Source organism: Pseudoliparis swirei, chromosome 7 (assembly GCF_029220125.1).
Source record: "Pseudoliparis swirei isolate HS2019 ecotype Mariana Trench chromosome 7, NWPU_hadal_v1, whole genome shotgun sequence".
Taxonomy (NCBI): domain Eukaryota; kingdom Metazoa; phylum Chordata; class Actinopteri; order Perciformes; family Liparidae; genus Pseudoliparis; species Pseudoliparis swirei.
In genome coordinates this window covers 9,220,006-9,240,570 of record NC_079394.1, presented here as the reverse complement: position 1 = coordinate 9,240,570, position 20,565 = coordinate 9,220,006, and the positions used below count along the sequence as shown (strand labels likewise).

The 20,565-nt window shown below is 42.7% G+C and overlaps 1 protein-coding gene across 1 annotated transcript in view; it reads right to left on the bottom strand.

Moving 5' to 3' along the window:
- zdhhc8b (zinc finger DHHC-type palmitoyltransferase 8b) overlaps positions 1 to 18,801 on the bottom strand; it is a 57,566-nt gene extending 38,765 nt beyond the window's left edge. Inside the window, 1 exon segment of the mRNA XM_056420065.1 lies at positions 18,474 to 18,801. Within this exon segment, the coding sequence (XP_056276040.1) occupies positions 18,474 to 18,577 (104 nt within the window). The 5' untranslated portion in view covers positions 18,578 to 18,801.
- Positions 18,802 to 20,565: the final 1,764 nt, after the last annotated feature.

Below are 20,565 nucleotides of genomic sequence, written 5' to 3'. Positions count from 1 at the left end.
TCATAAAAAGTGTCAATCTCTCTGCATTATTAAATGAAAAGCAGCAGAATAAAAAAAAAGGTAGCGGTAGCTGCAGTTTATAAGTCTTTTCATTTGCAAAGAATGACGTTATTAGCAATAAATTAGCTGTTTCAATAGCAACAGTCATTTCTATGCAGGCTTCACGAAAGACTGAATAAATGAGTTGAATTCCATCCAATATCATCACTTTAACCCTTGTGTTGCCTTAGGGTCATTTTGACCCGAATCAATATTACACCCTCCCCCCGCCTTTGGGTCATTTTGACCCGATTCAATGTTTCACCCTCCTGTTACCTTTATATTTACTAACATATTTTACCCTTTGGGTTCAATTTGACGCCAGCAATTAAAACCTCCAGAAAATTATTAGAATTAATATTGTTTTCCAAGTTTAAGTGTGAGGCACTTTATGTTTGTTTGTTGACTACCGAAAGAACACCGACATTAAACATTGAATGGGGTCAAATTAATCCTAAAGCGGGGGGAGGGTGTAATATTGATTCGGGTCAAAATGACCCTAAGGCAACACAAGGGTTAAATGGTTAGTGTGGTGCTTTGGAAAATAAATATATTATGTAGGAGCAACAAAGGTCATCATTCCAGCTCAACGCTTGCTGGGAGTAGGGATGAGAATTGATAAGATTTTAACGATTCCGATGCCTTATCGATTCCTGCTTATCGATTCGATATCGATTCTTATTGGGCAAGGGGTGAAAAAAAGAGCACAAACGGGTTTATTTACATTAATTTTCTTTTAGATAATTTTCTATAATGCTGCACACACCATATACAGTATGTATACATACACATTTACATTTTTTTAAATAACCAAAAACATTTATACATATTCCTCTTGAACTTAAAATAAAACTTACATAACTTAAATAAAATGTATTGTTTAATTTAAACATGTTCCTAGAAATTACTATCCAAACGTGAAGTGATCAATAATGGGAGACCAATGCCGGAGCTAAAATGTATGCTTCAAACGAAGGGACAGAAGATAACTTGATCGACTACACACAATAAAGGCAAATTGCTTCACACAGTGAGTGGTTGTGATCACTTTTGAGGAGTTTACCTTGGACCAGTGGTCCCCAAACTACGGCCCGCCTTCACATTTGGACCGGCACCCTGAACAATACCAGAGACGCGATCCGATTTATAATTTTTTTCACCTGGCCCGCTGCCGTTGAGATTGCAGTGAGACGCGGAGAAAATGTGAAGTGGTGCTCTTCGCAATAAAACATCTTTGATGGGACGTGTCGCGTCTCGGCCAATCAGCGTTCAGATGTCGACAGCGTTTAGGAAGTTAGGTTAGCTTGAATGTTAGCCCGCTACATCTGCTGCTGTCACGCTGCACGGTGTAGCGATACTAACAAAGTACCCGTACGCTAAAAACGATGTGATTTAGCATATTTTTAGTATCGATACTTCAATAAAAGAGCGATCAGAGCGCACGCAATGCTCCGCTCCGTTAAATGCTGTCTGCACGCGCAGCGCTCACAGCGCTCAGCCGTAATGCGCGCACACAGGTGAGCACACTCACCTCACACGAGCACTTTTTGTCGTGTGAAATAGAGCCACACTTTAGAACGCCTCTGCCTAGTTGCCATATTTGCTGCAGTCTGAAGAAGAAACTAAAAAAGTTTGCGCATGCGCAACGCCACAGAGGACCGTTAGCAGAACCGTTAAAGAATTTGGCTGACGATCCCAAACAGTCGGTTCACTGGGAACCGGTTCTAAAACAGAACCGGTTCTCGATTCCCATCCCTAGCTGGGAGTTGTTTTTTTTCTTCCACAATGAAAAGACAAACTGTAATTGTAGTGACAGTCTCTTAGTGTTTGTTTGCATGCTGTCATTATATTAAACACGATAATTAAATATCTTAACCGATCTGTTGTAACTTGAAGGGGTGAAGTGTTGGCTTCGGAGCATCGTTATCTGTTTCCTGCAGTGAAGTAAAGGACAACCTGCTGCATTATACTGTTGAACCTGCTTAGTGAGGCAGCCTCCAGTTTCACCAGCTGCCACTGTTTTTCCAGGACAATTATACATGATAACCAGCCACTGCCAACAGTGTGTGTTTCTTTATGTAAATGTATAAGCATGACTGGGGCAGGTGTCTCTGCCTGTGTGTGTGTGTGTGTGTGTGTGTGTGTGTGTGTGTGTGTGTGTGTGTGTGTGTGTGCGAGTGTGTAAGCTCCCTTCCATTGGCTGATACATGCTTTTTCTAGAGCTCCCAACCACATCAACACTCAAGGCAATGCTAGTAACCATGTGTTTATCAGAACGTGTACTAAGGATATGGTGTTGTGAATATGTGGTGATGATGTTAATATCTTCTAACATCCCAGTTTTAATAAATTCACTAACCGGAACAGCTGTGTGTGTGTTGGTACACATTTGCTGCCTTTCTTTTATCCTTTCAGTACAACAGGATAAGAATAAGTCATTGTTTCAGATTGTCCTATGAAACCACCAAATACAACAATGAATTGCCATGAACATTGCCAACTTCGTCTTGAAATATTCAGATGTGACATCCCCAATGTCAAATTTGTTTGAGAATGAGCTGATCTCAGTTTACAATCTGAGTTCAGTGTATGTACCTGTGCACACACACACACAGCTCCGAGAGCATGAAGCACACTTGTGGTGTACAGGTGTCATCAGCAGAATCCGGTCTCCACTTAAGTGCCCAGGCCCATCTGTTCCATTGTCACAGTGGAAAGAGGTCACAGCCACAGACAGGCATTACGAGTCGACTGATAATCACCAGGTGCTCAGAACGTATGCAAGGAAGGACTCTGTGGTTATAAAATCCCCGACTGATATTGCCAAGAAGTAAATGTTTCCATCTCGACGCTGAAGAATCCCAAGATGTATTCATGTTTGCACCGACAGGTTTCCTGGAGCTGATGATGTCTTTGGATGGAATATTCAAGTGGAGCAAGATAAAAACTTCATCAGAGGCTTTTGGGTTTTTGTGCACATGGAAAGGGTGATAAAAAAATCTCCTCTGGAATTGGTTTGAAGATAAGAGCTGGCAGGAGCCCAGAAAGCTAACGAGATTCCTGGGTCTCACAGCCAAGTTAAACTACTCAATACTCCCAGTAGCAACATTCACAGTAAACTGCAGGTTCCAGAAAAGACGCACCGTTGTTTTGAATTAACAAGAAACAGAAACATTTTGATCCACTTGTCTGTGTAGAAAAGATGGAAAAAGTAAAACTGTGCATCCTTCATTGCTGATTGACAAGCAACTGCCTTTTAGCTCTGTTAGCTATTTCAATGAGAGACGCTTTGCTTGAGTTACTTGGGGTGGCGAGGCAGGGAAGAGCGAGGGGGGGGGGGGGGGGTAAAAATAGGTCTCACTCAGTCACCACTTACCCTGGCAATGGGGAGAGCAGATTGTAAATGAGCACAGTGAAGTGCTTGAATGGCAGCCATTGATGCTGGCTCTCTGGGCTCTGAGACACACACACACACACACACACACACTGAATGTAAAGCAGTAGCACACACACGGCTCGCGAGAGAGCAGTAAGCACACATATCATGCATTAAGGGTCTGTGTGTGGGGCAGATAAGGACAACAGTAGATCTGTTGTTCTGGAAGAGTGTGAGAAGAAATGATGCCGAGTTGTCTGGTCCACTGGTTTGCAAATGCACCGACGTTGTTGAACTTCTATGCTAAAACTTTTGCTCTTCTATTGGAGGCATGTGTGGCAGCTGAGGACACGTCATCCTCTTGAACAGTGAATAAAAGATGAGTGCCCAAATGAAACCAAAAACGGTCAGAAAGCCTGATAAGTGGTTTCTCTGCGCTGTGAGGAAAGGGACAGACGAATGCCGACTGCACCTCTTTGCATCCAAACTGATATTTACTCTCCTTTTACCTCGGTTTTGGTCCCCACCAACTACGGTTGTTTGTCTGATCTTTAATGCTGGAGGGGGCTTATATGATCAGTTTATTTTCCAGAAGGAAAGATAAAATACAGGCCAAGAGCCGGGTCTCTGCAGACCACCACACACTTGTAATGGGATATAAGTGATGATTGAGAAGAATGTATTTGTATCACTCTATACACTGTTTTATACACTAACATATCACACCTTTAATATTTTCTATTTGACTATCTCTTTCTCCTCTTTTCTACTGTTTCGATGATGACCTCACAAGATCTTTCACTTGAATCAGAAGATATCAATTAATGGCGGTCATCAGTTTCAAGTGTGAAAGCTACTGACCAGAACCAAGAGTAGCAAAGACTCAGTCATACCCCTCTGCCTTCATGAACCTTCTTCATTGTATAGCCTTAGATTATATCCAAATGTAATTAGCTCCTGCTTCATGCATAACTCATTAGAGGGAAGAGCAATAGGCCTGCTCATTCTGCCTGTGATTCATGAAGCGCAGCACAAGGCATCACCTCGACAGGGCTTGACAAATGTGTTGTACCCGCAGCCTCAGGGGAGAGCCACATGTCTGCAAACACTCGGCTTCAAAACACAACTTTCAGAGGAAGACCGGATCACATGTGTGGCTGCTCCTGCTAACCCACCGGCTAAGTCACATGACATGTTGAGCCCACGAGCCACAGAGGAGTGATTATACAGGGATGACACTAATGAAACGTATCGATGTGCAGGGGGTGTCAGTACACAGCCCTTTTCCTGCAGCCATGCTCAATGTCCTGGCTTATCATAGTTATTTAAAAAATAAAAAGGCGGGCTTTGAAGAAGAAAAAAAAGTCTGATTAGGCTTTTAATGTACAAAGCATTACAGTCTTTTACACAGCTGTGTTTGTTTGCCAATGAGGATGTACTGTATACGAGGTGCAAGGTTATGCCAAGCTGAAAGGCTGATGGGAGGACTTGACCCAGAGAGTCTATTAGCAGCCTCGACCTGCTCCGCTGCTGCCGTTTGGCCTCAATTGGCCTGATTCACATCGCGGGCTGCAAGATGAGCTAATGTTACTCTAATGTCTGAGTACATTCCGTGATGATATCAGCACCCGGTTGAAAATTGGATATTGTACCTTCTCTGTCAATAAATTTATAACTAAATAAATTTAACCTGAATCAAAAAAAACCAATATGTAAAAAAAAAAAAAAAGTAAAAAATGTCCATGTTGTTTGTTACTAACAAGTCTTTCTTCAATTTTTTTTTGTGATTTGACACAATTTAAACAGGTTATTTTTTAAATAATACCTCTACTGTACATACAGTTGCCCATTTTTGTACATTTACAAAGATATGTTACAGTACGCGCCGGTATTTTCAGCCATGTGAAAAAGGTGTTACCATAACAAATTAGGCATGACGAAGATTTTACAGTCAACCTCCCTTGAACACCATGACACGCTCGTGACATTGTGCTCGGATTGATATTAGTAATGGTCTAAAAAGATCATTTTGTCAAAATATATCATAAAGTAGAAGCAGGAGGTTGATGCCTGGAGGCATGTTGGTCTTTTCAGTTTTCGTCTCTTTAGCCTCCGCTCTACATATCTGTCGCAGAGCTCTCCTCTCCAACTGCCATCACACCTCAACCCATGTGGCATGAAAGCAGGCTCCGTGGGCAGCTGTCGTCACATTCCCTGTCACCCCTTGCTGAGGCATCAACCTTTTCTCAGCCTATCCAGACACAACAACACTAACTCATTGCCCATCACTGCCACAGCTGAGCGGATGTGTCCAAGGGTTGTGACTGAAACTTGACATGTGAGCTACAATTGCATATGGGCTGCTTAAAGTCTTAGCTCAGAGGTTGAGACAGCTGTACTGCTGCCTTTTTGCACTATCCTCAACAATCTTACGCATCGTCAGTGCTTCCCGGAGCCAAGTGTAGTTTCTGACTACTCAGCACTTTCTTTGTGATTCCTCCTCCATCTCATCCATCTTTTGGAAACTATTCATTTGGCTTTCCATCAAATCAATCACACAGTGGTTCATGAGAGTTGTGGCTCCCTGGATGGTCATCTCTCAAGCTGTTCCTGCTCTTGGCTTCGTTAAGCCTCCCCAAACAATAATTAAATATGTCAGTCACCAAGGCCAAAGACCAAATTGCACGGTATACTTCCTACGGGCGATGCCAACTGTGAGCTGCACTCTTATGTCGTTAATCCATCTCATTTAATGCATGGATATTACTTTGAGCTTTATCATGATGAAGAAATGCATTTATTTTAAAGTATCCTCAGTTCAGAAATATATATATTTTTTAAAGTGTTTAAAAAATAATACTGTGATGATGGAAAACTTGTTTGAGGGTTAGGAAGACCTACAACTCCATAATAGCATTTTGCACACATTCTCAAGGGGAACTTCTGAATTTGCAATGCGCATTAGTGGCGGCAAAAATGTGCTCAGGAACACTGGGGCTCATCGCAGAGAAGTTGGGGTGACTACGGGTCAGTGGTTAGCAGGTCCGTCTTTCAATCAGGGGGTTGGAGGTTCAATCCCCGCCCTAGTCGATGTGTCCTTGAGCAAGACACTTAACCCTGAGTTGCTCCCTGTAGCTGCGTCTACAGTGTATGTAACAGGATTGTAAGTCGCTTTGGATAAAAGCGTCAGCTAAATGACATGTAATGTAATGTAAGTTCTCCGGCCATGAATGATTTCATTAACAATCAGCAGGATATATCGCACAAGAGGGGCAAACCCCACCGGCACATTAGGGGGGCTTTAACCTGCCCCAGTGAGAAGATAAAACAAACATACATCTACACAGACATTTTCCCTTGCCATAAACTGGAAGCAGAGACCCGGTCATGACATCGTGCTTTGGGACATGAATCTTCCTCCCAGGTGTTTGTGCAGCCAACCTGTCAGATTAAAACTCCCAGAGAGGTGATGCTGGGAGAAAAATGTGAATTGACATGAGCCGACATCTTCACAAAACACATTGCAGAGGAAGATGTTCGGGATCAGAATGTCGAGTGAATTAAGGAGGGCAGCGAGAACAGAGCCTTGTATAAAGATCAATAAAACAAACCAACTGACACTCACAGGTTATACTGTGAAATATTCAGTGATGCTAAAAGCCAGCATGCTCATGGGAATAATGCAGCTACATTATAACTAGGAGTAGTCTGGTAAACACATTCACAGATATTCAACACATGTAAAGCGGGAAAGGAACGTACCACCAATCTGTCAAACCCGAAACTAGAGATGAAGGTTTTCCAGTCTATTATTTTCGAGTCATTACTTTGTTACTTTAAGTAACAAATGCGTCAGTGTAGAGTTGGCGATCGGCACTCCGCCTTTGTAAGCAGGGTGACCCGGATGATACTGTTTAAACAATTGAGGGATCAGCTGGATTTGGCAGGGTGGTTAATAGTTCCCCAGGACGTTAGCAATCATTCACACTGCTGAGAATACACATGGCGGCAGTGGGGATGGGGGCGGGGTGCTGTGCAACAGACTTTGAGAACAACAAAGTCTGCTGCTGATGTCAGTTCTGATCAAATGGTTTGAGCCTGCTGAACTAAATTAAATCAACGCAGTGGGCCAGTCGAATTAAGGCTTTAACTAAGATCCACATTTGGACTGGCACTATGGTGTGGCACTGAATCCATGGTGGTCCGTGCCCTGACACATAAGGGCTCGGTTGAACTGTACCACTTTGGCTTCAGGTCTCTTGATATGTTTCACTTGGCAGCCAGAGTGCAATGTTGCCTGTGCAGTATAGTCAGTGTGTGAATTCTGAGGTTGCATTAGCTATTTTACTAAAAAAGGTCAGGCTCTAGGTTCCGAGACAAGGGGCAAAACAAACAGAAAACACCCTCCTCAGCCTGGACGAGATAAGCTCGGATGAAGCTCCTTACCTGGGACTTTAAGTTAGTTAGCAGACTTAAAGCACTTCAGGCTGCACAATGACATGGCACACAACCTTACGTCCAAACAAGTGCTTAGGCTATTCACCAAGACCCGCCCATCTTAGTTACAGTTGCTACATGTGTCAAGCTTTCCAATCTCTGCACGTATGCAGTTCACACGTTCTTCCCATGGCAGCGTGGGTTTCCTCCGGGTTCTTCTGCTTCCTCCCACAGTTCAAAGACGTTCCTGTTTACGTTAATTGGAGACCCTAAAATTGCCCGTAGGTGTGAATGGTGCAAAACTGGTGCTTTTTCCAGGGTCAACCCTTCCTTCGCCCAATGACAGCTGGAACAGGCGGTCGTGATAATGAAATGGTGACAAACCACTAAACAATGTGTTCTTGATTTCATACACAAGAGCAAGCTTCTCAGTTCGAGGCAATTTTAAGCTGCAGTTAGCTAGCAAGCTAGCTAATCAAGCTAGCTAGCAAAGCTAACATAGGCTCCATGAGTTAGTTAGCAGTCTCCAGCATCAGCATTGTTCTTGTATTGCTGTGTAGAGCTAGTATTCTAAGTAGGATAAGGAAAACCCTGGTGTGGCTGCTTAGTTTAGTTTAGTTTTAACTTTTAATGGCTGGGGTTGTGGCCTTAACATTGATGTGCTAGTCATTCCCCCAAGACAAGAGGCCAAACAAGCAGAACACATCCTCTCCCTTAAAGAGATACAGCAAGCATATTGAGGTCTGCAGAACTGCACTGCCTGATAAAAACATCCAGACGACTCAATTAAATGATATTAAAATATTAAAAGTGCTCTGTACATAACAATAATGAAGCAAGTGCACAGCTTACTGTAGTGTTTCCGTTTCACTATCTCCAATGGAGTTTGAGTGAGAAGTGAAGCCTCCTCTCTTTGTTTTTCAGTCAAAGATAGATCAACTATGATTTGCTTTACATGGATAACATTTACACAACAATCGCAGACTTTCCTGCAGAATTGTGCACATAGCTGGGCCAAAGAAAACAAGTACAGCAGAGGAAATCCACAGTTTAGAGCTGGCTGTGATGCTCTTCAGCAAAGGGTTCAGAGCACATGTGTCCCAGATGTGGTCAACAACTTCCTTCCCTATCATCAATGGTGTTAATTCACTCCACATTTTTTTTGAATGTCTGCCAAATTGGGTAATAAGAATAGCTCATCTGTACGAGTTGGTCTCTTACTGGTTTGTGACAATAGCTGAATAAAAAAATCCATGGAACAAAAAATATGCCACTTAAAGTATTGAAACTGGATTATATGGAACCTCAAATTGAGTCCACATTCTGACCTTCCAAAACTAGCTTCATTATTTAAATTGTGACAGATATTTCTCTCCATAGGACAGTCGGCCACACTATATTAGGTGGAAATGGACCTGGAATCCACAGAGAATGGTGAAGGCCTGAGGGCTGAATACATTTGTGCATTGTGAATTTAACCTCATTCTAAAATATCCTCACAGTCAAGCATGATGCAATTATTTTAAAATAGACATTTGGCAAAAGGATAACCCAGTAACTGGTTGGGCGCGCTCCACCAAACTGTGTTTTGCCTTCTGTCTCTGTAATCTGGCTGAAGCTTAGCATGTTGGCAGGATTTTAAGAGACAAACAAACCTGTTTCGTCCAGCACAAAAACAAATCAACAATAATTGATGTGGCTGTATTTGTTTTATGAGGTTTGTTGCCAGAGGAGTCCATTGCACTTTCAGATATGAGAGTGGATGATGGAGAGTGGGTGAAAGCCAAAGAAGCTTGGATGGACGATAGCAGCTAATGCAAAACAAAATGAACCACTAAATATATGAAACAGTTTTTGTCTGCCGTTTAAAGGCATAACAAAATAAAACACAACTCCTTGGATGTCACAAAAATATACCAAACAATATTCTGTGTGAACAAGAAAGGATATATCTATAAGTATATGACATTTGGCAAGTTACGCTCCAATAAATATCAATATTTATCTGCTGCCTATTCATAAACTGTCCAGGGTGGTGTGAAATAATAGCATGTGACGGATGTGACAGGATAAGGTCGCCTTTACAGTGAACTACAAAGAGAAGGTCTAATAGAGGCGAGTCCGGCCGGAGCCCCCTGGATCTGTGGCTTTAAAGACGAGAGCAACCACTTTTATTTATAGAATGTCACATCGAGCAAACACATCACACGTCTATTTAAGATATATATATATATATATGTCAGATTTATGTTTCAGAATACATAAAACTACTGTCATCAGAGTAATATGAAAGCTGCTATAATGGCATAACAAGTCTACACATCGTGGCTTCAAGTAAAGAATGTTGACATCTGGATTGGTCTCTAGCTCAATGGTTGAACTCTACTACAAAGAGGAAAGGGGAGGGGCTTTGTCTGCCGTGGCCCCTCATCCCCACCGACTTCTAAAGCCATAAACTTCAATAGTGGCAAAGATGCAGTATACCTTCCTTATAATCACCGTCTGCCTGCCTGAGATGGACACCGCTTCACTCTTGTAAACATTGGCAGGCTCGACTTGCTACATACTACCTGCTCTCTCAGAAAGCCACTCTGGCTGAGGGTGTTACCTCTGTTTCTACTTGTTAACAGTCATGGTCTGCCTCTGGCAAAACAACCTGAGGGCAACAGGGTGGAGACACCGTTGAAGGGTGGAGACACCGTTGGAGGGTGAGGCTGGAGGTCTAAATTAATCCCACATGTTCCCCAAGAGGAGACTTTCCAGGCGGCCTCGTTTTACTCTGAGAGCACCTCGCTGCACTTTCCCGCACTTTCCACACACACACACACACTGTTTGGTGCACTGAATCCACATGGATCCATTTAGCTCAAATATGGCATCACAAGGCACACTTTACTTTTTTGGCAAGCATTAGGGCTCCATAAAGTCACCGCTTCAGAGAAACCAAAAGGACTTTAAATAGACAGAAAGAAATAGCAGTGGGACAAAACAAATAAAAAATATTCATCTAACTCTTTTGATGATATTTCCTCCTTTTATAATGTCATATATGTCAGATTCACTCATACTACAAAAGAGAATAAGACAGGTTTTGAGCTCGGTGGAAAGGACAGGCTAATTTTAGAAAGCACTGATTTCTATTAAAACTCAACATTTGCTTGAAGACCATGCAAAGGACACAGTATAATTTTAATAATTGTATCACCTGCTGTCACAGATTAGGATGTCTGTGCTTTTATTCATTTATGATAAATCATGCAAATCTGCAAACAATGATCTCACCCTAGCTGTTGAAGACATATGGTCTTATGCAGATGGGGTTTCTTTGAAATTAGCACTTGTTTTAAATCCTTTCACAAAACAGTGAACACATTGTACATAGTGTGAAGAATTATGCAATGCATTGGTTTCATTAACAGAACTGTACCAGTACTTTACATTATTTTAGTCTCAGAATCTTTTTTCTTAAAATGTACAACAACAAAGGAAACTACAGACATGATCATTGAAATGGAGCTTTTACGACATAATAACTGTATTTATCTTGTAGAGTTGGCAACATCAATGTTGATTTTGTTGAAAATTACAGGAGAACCAAATCAAAGTAAACTTGACTTGGCCTGAAGCTTGAGGTCATTTAAAGTTGTCACTGGTTTGTGTGGCATGGAGCGTTGGTAGCTGCCCTGCTCTCTGACAAACCAGGGGAGAGGATCCGTCAGCATTATCTTAACCCAGTTGTCAAGCAGTGACAGGAGGGCTGGGATGGAATGAGATTAGACGATCTGGCCTTTCATTCCCCGGGCCTCTTTCAATCATCAATACGATGGCGGCAATTGGTCCTGACTGTATAAAAGCTCAGCTAGCAGCCGGCTGCTCGGGCGATGGAGGGAAGACGAGGTGGCAGATTACCCGTCTCTTTAGAGTAAGTTTCCCTTTGCACGCTGGCCACAGTGTCATGCAGGTTGGGTCTGACTACGACTTCGAGCAGGACCAGTGATGGTCTCCACAAAGTCAACACAGACGTAATTATAGTGTCGAAATAACAAATAATATTCTGCTGCCCCCCTGGAAGTCTTTAAAGGGGTCTTTGTCGAACTCCTGGCCCCAATGAGAAGCACTACTTCAGATCTTTACTCTGAGGAGACCCAACAGCTGGACATACCATGGCTCGACACATAGATATATGACAGCTCACTGACCGGGCAGAGAGGACTGGTTTGTGTGTGTGTGTGTGTGTGTGTGTGTTTCATGCATTAGCTGTTTAGTCAATGTTTAGCTCCAAGCCTTTTGAGTCCCATTCAGAAAACCCACTGAGATCATTGATACAGTAGATTAAGAAGAAATGTGTCTAAAAGTCACATTTAATCACATCACTGTCAAATAGTCAGCAGCTGCAGATATTATGAGCGATGGAGTTCAGATTCATATCAAGCTCCTGCTAGAGTAACACAATGAGCTCTCCTGCTGTCTCCACTGTTTGAAATGAGACTTTTGATATATGACATTATAAAAAACACCCAACAGAATCCTTCCAACATGATCTCTCTGTATATTTTCAGAATGTAAACACAAATTACCCAATCGATCAAGGTCATGTGTTACAACCATCTCAAACTCACTCCCTTTTGGTTTAACTACCACAGGAGCAAGCTTTATGATTTATTTTTTTAAATGTGAAAGCTGCTCATAATGATCCACCACGAAAGATTAAAAAAACAGATGAGTATGTACAGTGGCTCAGTAAGGCTATGATTATGCACAATGATGCCTTGAGCTAAAAACATACAGTGTATTGACTGGGATTAATAAAGATCAAATGAAATGAAACACTGAACACTTATTCCTGGAATTCCACCGGTATCCACATTAAATATCATTATAGTACAGTGTCTGAGGAACGTATTCTCATCGTCCAGTGTCTGAGGAACGTATTCTCATAGTGTCTGAGGAGTGTATTCTCATAGTCCAGTGTCTGAGGAGTGTATTCTCATAGTCCAGTGTCTGAGGAGTGTATTCTCATAGTCCAGTGTCTGAGGAGTAATCTTCTGCTGATGTATAGAAGGTAACTCAGATTGGTGTTACATGATGGCATCAAAGCAGCAGCGCTTCAAAAGAGTGTTGCCTCTGTATTAACGTAATCAGGACATTGGCGGTTGGGACATTCACTTGAATGTAACCGTGGTGGAACAGAGTTTTTTGACTGCCACACCATGCAGCTGCTGTATCAGCTTTAAAAAGGAAAATAGCAGTTAATTTCCAGCTGGCGTGTTTCCCATAAAATGTGTCTCTTGTGGCTTTTTAGGACTAATTATCCACTTTGTCTCTCGAACAAACACACGCTAAATGGAAAGCTACTCACAGCCTCATCTATGTAAAACAAACCAATGAGCATAATGATCTCGATGTAGATCCCTATGCGGTTAGCCATGATGGGCGTTCCAGGAAGCTTCTGTCTGTGTTTACTTTTATTCAGAAATGAGCCGTTGAAACTTATCGCTCCACACTTCTGCTAACAAGTGTGGAGTGTAAAGTTTAGTGCAACTCGTAGATCCACAATTTCCACATTTTAAATAAAAATAAACTGGAGTTATCCTTCAGGGCTGTGAGAGTGCAGGAGCAGAGGATTGGTGAACACTCACGAAAATAAGCTTTTAAAAGCATAAAGTAAAAACAGTCAATATGTAAATGTCGCCTTATTTCCTATATTAGCTCAAAGAGAAATAAGACCACTTGGTTGTTCCCTTAAGTACCTTCTGAGATCAGAATTGACATAACCCTGCACTGCCATTGTTAATCTCTAGACCCTCTCTCAAGGTACCGATGAATGAGGACCTACAGAGGAAATTACATCTTTATCTAATCTGACAAAGCTATCCACACCGCACCACACCAACCTCGTACTGATTTGATCCTTTTATCTCAACAAAACAGCATTCGGCTCCACATGGATTTTATGAATAGGCTGAGGGAATACTTTTTCCTGGTGAGCTTGGATGCCTCAGGGCTACTTTTGGCCCCGTCAAGATAATAAATTGTATCCTCTGTGTGACATGAGGACAGGATGGTTCCTTATCCGCCTCAGCTGGGGAGCTGAAACCTAATGCTGTGACGGTGTGTGAGGACAGAATCGTAATATTTAGGCAAAAGTGTTTGATGGCAAGATGAGTGGGAGATAAAGAGGAATACTAATGAGCTTGCCTTTAGAGCTCAAATATCCTGCTCGCATGGGGGTCAAAAATATGTATTTTAGAAAGCTCACTTGGAGGATAAAGTTGAGGTTGACATTTTTCATCATACAGAGGAGTATCATATCAGGGAGGCCGAGATTTCTCTGCTTTAATAGATGCTTGTTCATGAGCAGAGACATAGAAACAGCGACAAGGACATGTTCATATCTTGTCAGTTGGTAATTTCCTCCGCCTGAGAAATGCTCTGCCCTTACGACATGTCAAACATGGCACTGTATCCCCATCGCACATTTGAATAAACAAACTCAACCCAAATGAGCTCCAATGTCAGTTGAGAAATATTTAACGCAAGCAGCCAAGACGGTCCGGCTCATAAACAGCACGGGTAGAACAACAATTTCTTTAACTACGGTCGAATCCATCAATGCCACACAAAGGGAGGCAAACGGTGAAGGATTAATGGTTACAAGCTCGTTCACTGAGCCACTCGACAAGAAGACGACAGCAGCTCCGCACACATAATCACACGCGGGGCGGGGATTAAGATCAATGAACCGGCATTCAATTATACTTTCAGACCTTCTATTAATAAGACACATGGAAAACCACGATGTTACCAAGGGGACCGGTGAACACAGGTTGACATTAGCAACACCTCTGGCCATCTGTTGAATGTAAAAGTTTCCACTCCGTTACATTTCCACTCTTCTCTTGCACCGTTTCTTTATCATGAGCATTTCAACATGAGATTTGCCAGCTAATTAGTGCATCTTCAAACTAATGTATGTCAACGACCAACTTAAAGAGAGGGCCTATGTTTCAAAACCCAAAATCCTCTCAGGGTGTTGCGTTCTTAGCAATGTCCCCCCCCCCCCACCCCATGACCAAATGTTCTGTGTATGTTTCCCTGGGTCAGTTATGTTGAAATCACCCACTTACAGGTTACAACCTGCCGATGTTATGACCTTTACCCTCATGTTGGCCAGCAAGACAGTTTTCTTGACTTTAGACATCCACCACGGCTCAATTGATTTTTACCATTCAAACTGCATCTGACACGTCCATCTCCCTTTGTCCTTTTGAAATTTGAGCTGTAAAGATAGCCCTTACCAATCTCTGATGAGAACCCTAGGAATATAGGGATGAGCCAAACTTCAAATGTCAAGCTCCCCGTCACGGAAATAAATTTGGTGGCTCACAAAAACAGCATAATATAGGAGCTAACGTAGAAACATCTTCAGAGGTAAGCCTTCCTTCAGCTTTTATAAACAATATTTCATTTTAAGAGAGTCACGAAGCTAACGCTATCTTCAATTGGCCAAACCACGAAGTGTGTAGATGTGGTGGACTGTTCCTTTGCCGTGTAAATGGGGTAACTATATACTGGGGTTCTGTATAATAATATATAGTATATATAATAATAAACAGCTCTATATTTAACCATGTATGTTCCATAACCTAAAGGGTTAAATATATAAGCACTTGTTTTAGCAGCCTACCCCCCCACCCCCACCCTATTTCCGATGTTTTGACAACCCTGCACTCTCATCTAAAATCGTAAAATACCTTCAGAAACCTCTTAAGGAGCCTCGGAGTGGAGCACACATGTCAAACAATGCATGGAGTAGGTTCTGGATGAAGTAAGACTCAAGCGATACACGGTGAAAAGGAGGAAGCAGATGTGGAAGCTGAAGATTAGATCCCTGACAGGCTGATTCTCCTGTGCAGCGCGGCTCTCAGCCTGGTGATGACGGCTCCACCACGGACCACCTCGCTCACAATTCACCTTCACGCAGAACAAGCTGCTGAACCAAGGTCGCTTCCAGATGATCACTTGATAGTTTACACACATCTACCCATGCATACTCTTAGGTTTGGACTATTAGCTTGGCTTGCAGTTCAGTGTCCTGAAGAGGTTTTTATTTTGGCATGGTCAAGAGCAGAGGGATTACTTAAAAAGTTAAAAGGAAGCTTCTTCAGTGCAGCCATACATACACGCCGGGAAACATTTAAACATCGGGGAGAAGTCTAAGCTACTGTATAATATAATATAGTTATAGACCCAGGCGGGATAATATGATGGCTAAACCAAGACTAAAAGCTAAATTTATCATCAATATTATGTTTGATGAGTCGTGGTCATACTGTGGAGATATAAATAATTCTGTACTAATTTGTTCTAATTCAATCTCTGTGAGAAACACACAGTCAGGCACCATAAGCCCAACACAGTAACACACTATGGGCTCGGTGTGTGTGTGTGTGTGTGTGTGTGTGTGTGTGTGTGTGTGTGTGAGCCAGTGCTGGCCCCAAGTCTCATCTTCCGTTGCCCAAATGAAACCAAGTGGCCTGCTGGCAACAACAGTTGGGCCTTCAACACATGCGGCCTAAAAATAAATAAAAGATGCGTGTCCTGGCACACTGCTGTATGACTGTGTATGATGGACTGAGTGTAGTTATTTAACCCATGCATGTCTAAGCTTGTGGTTGCCAAACAAAGTTGGCAAAATATATATATATTTTTTTATGTTCCCACTTTTGCACTATATGTTATTCTGTTTATTAAAATGTAGAAACCACCCCACTCTTATATGGTTTGTAGTGGACACGTGTAGCTAGCTCTCCAGTCAACGACACGGCTAGACTGGGTTCAACACGATGGACTCTGTGCGTTTGAGAATGACGAGACGTGGCCTCGTTTGGATGTGCTCTGCTTCGCAGGGGGTTCCATTATGTGCGACTCAATCCTCCGGACCTTTTACTGAGAAATGAAGGAGCAACCGAATAATGTCTTGATCCTCACCCGTGACCCCATCTGCTGGGGGGGATGGACCGTGATGTATAGAACCCAAGAAAAAGTACAGCTATGATAAAAAAGAAAAATCAGAATCTGATCTCTTAATAAATGGATACACATTCTGACCACAGCGAGGCGTGTACATCAGTTAATTTGTTAATGCAGAGCCCTAGACACAGAGGAGTGCTGGGATTTTTAAAAGCTAAAATCCGACCTAACACAACCCACAAACACCATATGTCTCCTTCCGTCTCGGTCGTTGACCTGAGGCTGAGAATGCAAAACCACTTGAGGTGCAGCCTCAGCATTTTCCGTCTTCCTGCATTTTCTCATTCAAACAAGTAAAGAATACATTTGTATCCAAAACAGATCAGTTTCAAAAAGCAATACATTATTAACTAATAAACACACACACACACACACAATCTTGGATTTAAAAAAAGCAATTATTGGAGACATATGAGGTGAAAAGAAAAAAAATGGAATGGAAGAAATGGAATACCAATACAAACAACTTAAGGTCTTTAAAACAGAGTTGTCCATTCAGCAGTTTTATACTTTGGCAGACAACATGACTGCAGAGGCTAAAGGTTGAATGAACTTTTCCAATAGTCCTCAGTCTTGATCAGAGAACTGCCAACAAGATGTTTACCCCCCCCCTATCCTCCCCTCTAGGGAACTGATAAGTGTACTGATAATTCAAGTACATCTGAGGATCAGCACGAGAGGAACATGCATGTGGGACTGATGATTTAGACGCGACACATCACTCGCTCTGCTATTATCGGCCAACCTGCAGTGAAAGCCCTTCATTAAATTCATAACTCTTACTTCTTCTTTCATCATATGGAGGGGTCTGGGACGATGATGCCGGCTGACACTGTAGGTGCCTGTCTGATGATGTTATCATCCTCATTGCAGCTGGTGTGGACGAACCGCTGTCTCCTGCTCGTCAGAACATATACATTCACTAAAAGTGAATTAATATCTGTGTATTTGGGCTGCCCACAGTCCACATCTACTCCAACAGGAACACCTACATGTCTGAGTAGGCTCCACATATGGTGACACATGGCAGCAGATGCAATAAACCCAAGGAGGATGACTCCTGCAGGACTCTACTCTTCTTATTATCCCCCCCCCCCCCCCCCGCCCCATGATGATAACGGCTCTCCATAGGCTGTGTGGCACTGTACCAGCCGAGTGAGCATGAACCACACACACCACCGCCTGCTGGGCCAACGCAACCATTTTAATTGTATCAACAACTGCCTGCGGCATTTCTTCAATGGATAGTGAGTAACTGCGGCCTAAGCTGTGGTCTCCTGCACCAGAACAGCGACGCTAAACTTGCACGGCTTATTGGAAGTTTGCCGAGGAGGTATTATCCTCTGAGGCTGGACGGTCTGTCGGAGGCTGCACACAAAACCTTCCAGGACCGCTAGTTGCGTGTGTAGCCTATAACAATCACTTATTAGAGCCAAGTGACTGAATCCAGCCATGCAAACTTCCGAGCTGCACATCCACTCCTGTCTGTGTAATCTAGTGGGCACGCACGCACGCACACACACGAACAGTGGCGGAAAACCCCGACATGCGACGAACGAGAGAGAAACAAGGCGCGATGCAAACTTACGTGAAAACGAAAAATAAAGTGGTCGATCCCACAAGGAGTGTGGCAGCAGTGGACACTGGGATGTATTTGGTGGGTTTAAATCTCTTTCCAGCGCTGTTGGGCATTCTGTAATTTCCACATTCCTCAATTATTTATTCCGTTTGGAGTGGTATGTAGAAAAAAAGAAAAGGTCCAGTGTGCGATATATATGCCTCTCTGTGTCTTTAAAAAAAGGTACGTCTCTGCTTTCGTTGAAGCCGCATAGATCTTAAGATAGAGAGGCAGGAATACTCAGCCCGAGCCTGGAAATCCCACCCTCACAATCCAGCCCACTGGTGAGGTCACTGAACCGCTTGAAAAGGTGGAGCCTCCGTGCAAAGCCTGCGAGTCGGGAGTCAATGGTCGGAGCTGTAACGTGGACACTGGATTGTCACGCGCCTCGTCACTCTGGATATCTCGCGAATTGAAATGTGTTATCTGTCTCACAAATGCTCGCCGAATCTATCAATATCGATGTGTATGACATCAACATGTCTCGTGCAGCGTTGGCTCCTCTGAGGCAAGCGGTCTCACAACTTCACCGATAGTCTCGCAGTTTAATAATGTCGCTTCGTCTTGAAGACACGCGAGAAAAAAAACATGCGAGGTTGCTTTTACAGAAAATGTACTTATATTCTTGAATTCGCTATGATTATTGCAACAGATATATATGTACATGTGAGTATCTCAACAAGAGGCTGTGTGCTGTTCATTGTCTCACTAGTTGGGCCCCACTGAGCGTGTTGAATGGGTTTCAGTGACGCGAGAGAAGAATCAGCGCAACTCTGCTAGAGCTCCACCTGTGGATGTCGGGACCACAGCGCCCTCTAGTGGCTCGTGTTGGGATCGATGCCAACGTCAACGCCCCGGGCGGGGAGGGGAGGAAGTTGTCGTCGTTGCGGAAGAGGGGCCATAGAAGTGATTGGAGCATGGGTGGAGGAGGGGTTGTGAGAGAAATCATTGCTGGCAGGAGCATCATCCATACAAACATTTATCAAACTAACACTTTGTAAAAGATGGCAACACAAACGCTCTTCAATTCTATGAATACACTGTCGTTGAAAAGTTAGTCATCAGTTCTTATAGAGATGGTTCTCCGCTTTCCTTCAACGATAACTATTTTAACGTATGTTTATAAAGAAGTGATTTAAACGTCTATTCAGTGGATTACGCCGTGCACCCCCACCTCAGTTGGTGTAGCACTCGCTGCACTGCATTACACTGGACCACTGGTGCTGTGGCTAGTGGCAGTGACCCCAGGCCCATCAATCACCTTGGACGCGCTGGAGGAAAAATGGGAGCAAATCCTTGCAGTCAAATTCCCCAAAACACTGTGGAGGCCGTTAACCCCCACGGTTTTAAAGTGAGATGTTTAACAGTTGCATGTGGGAGTTATGCGAGTGCCCACATACAGAAACATATGAAAAGTTGCCATGCTTTTCAAGATGATAAGACCATATTTAAAAACTTGTTTTAAATCCAACTGAATGGCAAGCAAGTCTCGATGGTTTTAGAAGCCTCTCTTTGCATTTTAAAATGACAAAACATTAAATCAAAGCTGAAATGAACATATTCATATTCTTTTCCAACGAGTGGACTGCAAACACATCTTACATTTTAAAATGATTGCACTCTTTGGACAAAGGATTAGAGACATTATGCAGTGATTATGATGTTGTTGTCTGGGGTAGAGAAAAAGAGTTGCCCAGTAAATTAAGCTTTATTTTTACCATGCACATTTTTGTATTATGGACATGCAATGTTGAAACTTGCATAATGATACATTCTGGGATCCAACTGGTAAATCTGTATAAACCAGTACAGAATTGTAAACAAAAATCTGACAGTGGAAGTGTCTGCACATTACCAAAACAGATAACGATGCCACAACAGTGGCTAAGAAACATATAGAACTACAAACTTTGCAAACATTGGGCCAGGTCTCACGTCAAACTTAAAAGTATTTACTTGTTTTCACTTGAAACAAAAATACACTTGTATTAATATGCCACACAATTATTCCAGCGATGAAATATGTTATTACCGTCACAAAAAGAATGAGCTCTTTTATCAT